This window comes from Colobus angolensis, unplaced genomic scaffold, assembly GCF_000951035.1.
Source record: "Colobus angolensis palliatus isolate OR3802 unplaced genomic scaffold, Cang.pa_1.0 Scaffold265, whole genome shotgun sequence".
Taxonomy (NCBI): Eukaryota; Metazoa; Chordata; class Mammalia; order Primates; family Cercopithecidae; genus Colobus; species Colobus angolensis.
In genome coordinates this window covers 1,474,199-1,480,582 of record NW_012115877.1, presented here as the reverse complement: position 1 = coordinate 1,480,582, position 6,384 = coordinate 1,474,199, and the positions used below count along the sequence as shown (strand labels likewise).

The 6,384-nt window shown below is 38.0% G+C and overlaps 1 protein-coding gene across 1 annotated transcript in view; it reads left to right on the top strand.

Moving 5' to 3' along the window:
- The window catches only part of ATP7A (ATPase, Cu++ transporting, alpha polypeptide), a 166,091-nt gene that overhangs the window by 116,489 nt on the left and 43,218 nt on the right, over positions 1-6,384 (top strand). Inside the window, exons 8-11 of the mRNA XM_011947435.1 lie at positions 1,656-1,817; positions 3,696-3,772; positions 3,977-4,202; positions 5,428-5,661. Of these exons, the coding sequence (XP_011802825.1) occupies positions 1,656-1,817; positions 3,696-3,772; positions 3,977-4,202; positions 5,428-5,661 (699 nt within the window). The remainder of the gene's footprint in view (positions 1-1,655; positions 1,818-3,695; positions 3,773-3,976; positions 4,203-5,427; positions 5,662-6,384) is intronic.

The following is a 6,384-nucleotide window of genomic DNA, read 5'->3' as shown; positions in this document are numbered from 1 at the left end:
CTGCCTCAGCCTCCCGAGTAGCTGGGACTGCAGACGCCTGCCACCACGCCCGGCTAATTTTTTTGTATTTTTAGTAGAGATGGCGGTTTTACCGTGCTGCCAGGATGGTCTCGATCTCCTGAACTTATGATCCACCCGCCTCAGCCTCCCAAAGTGCTGGGATTACTGGCGCGAGCCAGCACTCCCGACCATTTTTGCCCATTTTTAATTGGATTGTTTGTCTTTTTATTACTGAGTTGTAAGAATATATATTCTAGATACAAGTCCCTTATCTGATATATGATTTTCAAATATTTTCTCCCATTCTGGTATTGCCTCTTTACTTCCTTGGTGGTGGTGTTTAGAGCACAGAAGTTTTCTGGGTACAGTGTAGGTGCATGTGCATATATTTATGAGGTATATGAGATGTTTTGATACACGCATGCAATGAGTAACAAACACATATAAAATAGGGTATCCATCCCCTCAAGCATTTATCCTTTGTGTTACAGATAATCCATTTATACTCTTTTAGTTATTTTTAAATGTATGATTAAGTTATTATTGACTATATTCATCCTGTTGTGCTATGAAATACTATGTCTTATTCATTCTATTTTTTGTACTCCATCTTGTTTTCTTGAATAAATGCTTCTTAGATTGCTGCAAAGTTGTTTGATTTCCAGATTTCTGGAAAAAGATGGTTCTTACAATTTCTGCCCGTTTTCTCATGTCTTGTACAGAGAGAATTTTAGAGGTCTTACTGCACCATTTGCACTGATATCCCTTCAGTAGATATACTTGAATAAATCCTTCTTAATTGGTGGTATGCCCTTTGGTCAATTTCCAGAGTATTTCAATGGTTGTTTTTTGATACTTTTGTCAGTTTTATCATTGCTTTTTGAGGAAAGGATTTGCTGAGCTCCTCACACAGTCATTCTAGAAGTCATGCCCATCCATCTTAGAATTTAATGCCCAGCTAAACTATAACCCCACTTAAGATATAGGGAAAAATACATTTTTTAGACATAAAAGTCAAAACACTTTTGCCATCCATTAACTTCACTTAAAGTTATACTAGTGGTTATATACTTTAGCAGGATGAAAAAAAATTCCAGAGGGAAGCAAGACTTTGGATACAAGAAACAATAATAAATGTCAAATCCTCTATCACTGAGTAGTAGTGGCAGGAATTGGGAGACTTTTAATGAGATCCTCTTCTATCTGGGACCATATATTTGTTCGATGTGGTATAAAAATGATATCCTAATGATCATATCTAAAGCATACTAGTAGTGCAATTAAGATCTTGTGTGGCAATCCCATGAGTCCTTTTGTGAAAAGTGGTAACTCGGGCTGGGCACAGTGGATCACTTGAGGTCAGGAGTTCGAGACCAGCCTGGCCAACATGGTGAAACCACGTCTCTACAAAAAAGACAAAAAAATTAGCTGGGCATGGTAGAACATGCCTGTAACCCCAGCTACTTAAGAGGCTGAGGCAGGAGATCACTTGAACCTGGGAGGCGGAAGTTGCAGTGAGCCGAGATTGCGCTGCTGTATTCCAGCCTGGGCAACAGAGCAAGAGACTCTGTCTCGAAAAAAAAAAAAAAAAGATAACTCATGTTTAATGGTGGATAAAGTATATTCCTGAAGAACAAATGCTTTGTCTTTAACAGGTGAGAGGAATGACGTGTGCCTCCTGTGTACATAAAATAGAGTCGAGTCTCACAAATCACAGAGGGATCCTGTACTGCTCCGTGGCCTTGGCAACCAACAAAGCACATATTAAATATGACCCAGAAATTATTGGTCCCAGAGATATTATCCATACAATTGAAGTAAGTGCCAAGAATTTATGTTTCTGTGTTCTTACCTATTTAATCAGCATTCCCGTGAATCATTTCTGGTTTGCATCAGATAGGGGCAATGAAAAAAAAAATCTAACTCCTTTGAATACTTCAAACAAGATCTGTCTCAAAATTTAATGTAAATGTGTCTGCATTTTTTTTTTTTTGGTCTTTTTCAGGAAAAGTTAGGCAAAGGTACATTTATACTATTAATCAGGAGCAAACAAGTTAGAACCACAAAACACTCAAAATATTTAGAAAATGAAAATAAAGTATAATTTGTTATAAATAAGATTCATAGTAGTTACTAAGAAAGTGAAGAATCCTGCTTGATGGCTTTTTGTTTGTTAGGTCAAAACAAAAGACCTATTTTTAAGTTAAAGTAAGAAATTTAAAAGACCAAACCCAGCTGGACATGGTGGCTCATGCCTATAATCTCAGCATTTTGGGAGGCCTAGATGGCGGAATCACTTGAGGCCAGGAGTTCAAGAGCATCCTGGGCAACATAGCGAGACCCTATCTCTGCAACAAAAATGAAAATAATTAGCCAAGTGTGGCGCCACGCACCCCCATAGTGTTAGTCACACGAGAAGCAAAGGTAGGAGGATTGCTTAAGCCCAGGAGTTCAAGGTTACCGTGAGAGAGACCCTGTCTGTAAAACAAACAACACAACCCTTTCTTTGTGACAGATTCATTGTGTGTTCTTCAATAAATCTTAAGTGGTAATACATGTGAATGTATTTTAAAAGTTTCAGTATGCTATAGAATTGGTGTTCAAGTGATTTAAAGCATCTTAATAGTTCAATTAAGATCCTATTAGTATAGATGACATTACCATTACCATTTTTGTGAAACTAGTGTTACTGAGTACCTACTATGTGCCGGTTACCAAGACTGCAAAGCTTCAACCCTTAATTGCCACAGCAATGTGGTCATATTCATTTTGGAGGTGAGGAAACCCAGATTAAGAGAAGTTAAGTTACTTACCAGAGTCACATTGCTAGTAACTGTCATAACTGGGATTTGAGCCTAATTACTCTGACTCCAAAGCTCACGCTTGTTCTATTCACTGTGCACTGCCAACAAATGTAAAATGGCAGCATTTCCCCTAGCAGTTGGAAATATAATGTGTATTACTATCTATGGTCAGATAAGTCTTGCTTAGGGGTAGTTTCCTTTTTATACTTTGTTTTATTGGGGAAAATGATTTTTGTTCATGTTCTTTTTCTGATAAAACAAGAATAAATACTGCATATGCAAGGCCTTGAATAATCTATTTAGTATGGTGCTAGCTTTTTTTTTTTTTTTTTTTTTCCTGAGACAGAGTCTCACTCTGTTGCCCGGGCTGGAGTGCAGTAGCGCGATCTCAGCTCACTGCAACCTCTGCCTCCTGGGTTCAAGTAATTCTCCTGCCTCAGCTTCCTGAGTAGCTGGGATTACAGGCGCCTGCCCCTACACCCAGCTAATTTTTTGTATTTTTAGTAGAGACGGGTGCTCTCGAACTCCTGACCTTGTGATTTGCCTGCCTCGGCCTCCCAAAGTGCTGGGATTAGAGGCATGAGCCACCGTGCCCAGCCTGGTGCTAGCTTTTATGGCCTATTAATGAGAACCTCTACTGAGGACAGTTGTACTTGAGTTAAACTGTTATATATAGGATAGATATTAACTAGAATTAAGGAAATACTCACTTCTTTGATGAAAGTTTGGAAATAAAGGCAATCAAGAGCAGGAAGCACATCTTCATCTTTGTATTCCCCAGAGTGACTTGCCCTCAGTAATTGAGCTGTTCTTAATGACAATACCATGGCTTAGAATTTCTGTACACAACGTATGTTCAGTGAAATAATTTTTTCTCATGAATTTCCTTAGAGCTTAGGTTTTGAAGCTTCTTTGGTCAAGAAGGATCGGTCAGCAAGTCACCTAGATCATAAACGAGAAATAAGACAGTAAGTACTTTTAGAGTGTCAGTAAAAAACAGATTTCGACTCCTTATTACAAGTTTAACATCCTTTTTGCATGTCAGTTTTTATAATACCATCCTTATACTGGATGAAATGTTCACAATGTGTGTCTCTCTGTAGTACATAGAATCTTTACCTATTAGCTATTTATGACCATTATTTTTCTTTTTCTATTTTTTCCCATATAAGATGGAGACGGTCTTTTGTTGTGAGTCTGTTTTTTTGTATTCCTGTAATGGGGCTGATGATATATATGATGGTTATGGACCACCACTTTGCAACTCTTCACCATAGTCAAAACATGAGTAAAGAAGAAATGATCAACCTTCATTCTTCTATGTTCCTGGAGCGCCAGATTCTTCCAGGATTGTCCATTATGAATTTGCTGTCCTTTTTATTGTGTGTACCTGTACAGGCAAGTGAATTGTTAGCAAATATATTTGTTAATAATGAAAAATAAGCAAAATTTGGCAGGCAAGGTTTAATTTTCAACTACAAAACTGATGTTAGCCAGAAGTCTGATCATTTTATGCCATATACTTTACAAAAATAATCTTCAACTGGGTACTTATTTAAGTAGATAATAGACACCATTTAACGCCTAAGAAAGAGGTCAAGTTTTTTGGATTTGGTATTTATATCTACTACTGTATATAACGTTATTTTATTTTTAAATTTTTATTTATCTATTTTTTTTTTTTAGAGATGGGGTTTTGCTCTGTCACCCAGGCTGGAATGCAGTGGTACAAGCACAGCTCACTGCAGTCTTCAACTCCTGGGCTCAAGCAGTCCTTCTGCCTCAGCCTTCTGAGTAGCTGGGACTTACAGCCGCTAGCCACTGCACCCAGCTCAATGACTTTATTTTTGTTATTTCTTCCTGGCACTTCAGTTCATTACTTTCTGTATGTTTTGTTTTGTTTTGTTTTGTTTTGTTTACTTGATGTTTTAAACTCTTTTTTCGAGATAAACTTTTACTGAGGAATAGAATACTTCTATCAAATAAATATTTTCCTTTATCTGATCCTTATAAAAGGCAATAATGATTTTAAAAAACATCTTAGTTTCTCTGTTTTAATGAAATAAGCTTTCCAGTTATATTTACCAACAGAAACAGCCAACAGATTTCATAGCTTGTGATATACCACTTAGTTTGAGTTTTGGAAAGATGGGTGAGTTTTATACAAAAAAATCCTCGAAGAAAATGTAATTCCTTTCCTAGTTCCTGTTTTTGCTGGCCTCAGAAAGAAAATTCTGCTTGGTGTGATGGTTCATGCCTGTAATCCCAGCTACTTGGGAGGCTGAGGCAGGAGGGTTGCTTGAGGCCAGGAGTTTGAGATCAGGCTGGGCAACATAGCAAGACCATCTCTAAAAAAAAAAAAAAGGAAGAAACATCTGATTTTCCTTGTATTATGGAATATCCATTGGATCGTAGATGATAGTCCCCACAGGCTTATGCAGCAATTTGAATACCTCCCTCTGCATGTATATCTATTGAAATACAAACATGATTGTTTTGGCTTAATCTCCTTTTAGTGTTTATGGGTTAGCTAAAAGCCAAAGAAAGTGACTATTGATACTTTAAGTTATTGAAATATATGTGAATTTTTAAAAATTCATTGATTATCATTCCTATATTGCAGTTTTTTGGAGGCTGGTACTTCTACATTCAGGCTTATAAAGCACTGAAGCATAAGACAGCAAATATGGACGTACTGATTGTGCTGGCAACCACCATTGCATTTGCCTACTCTTTGGTTATTCTTCTAGTTGCAATGTATGAAAGAGCCAAAGTGAACCCTATTACTTTCTTTGACACACCACCTATGCTGTTTGTGTTTATTGCACTAGGCCGATGGCTGGAACATATAGCAAAGGTAAAGTAAGAAAGGGTGACATTGGTTAAAATCTTGGGTGGATAAATGACCATAGTATTTTTTAGGCCAATCATTGGAAATATATGTTTTTATGTAGTTAACCATTTGCTGAAAGACATATTTTCATTTTGGCAATATTTTAAGTTAAATATCCATTTAGAAGATTTGCCAAATATGGAATTAATACTGTAGATTGTACAGTATGTTTGTTTATTTTAAGAGAGACAAATGAGAAATACTTATCACTTGTTTACTACATCACATTATTAATTGAAAATTGACATGACCACATGGTTTAAAATAATGATAGAAAAAATTCGGGGGGCGGAGCAAGATGGCCGAATAGGAACAGCTCCAGTCTCCAACTCCCAGCACGAGCGACACAGAACACCGGTGATTTCTGCATTTTCAACTGAGGAACTGGGGTCATCTCACTAGGGAGTGCCGGACAATCAGTGCTGGTCAGCTGCTGCAGCCCGACCAGTGAGAGCTGAAGCAGGGCGAGGCATCACCTCACCTGGGAAGTGCAAGGGGGAAAGGAATCCCTTTTCCTAGCCAGGGGAACTGAGACATACAACACCTGGAAAATCGGGTAACTCCCACCCCAATACTGCACTTTAAGCAAACAGGCACACCAGGAGAATATATCCCACACCTGGCCGGGAGGGTCCCACGCCCACGGAGCCTCCCTCCTTGCTAACACAGCAGTCTGCGATCTAACCG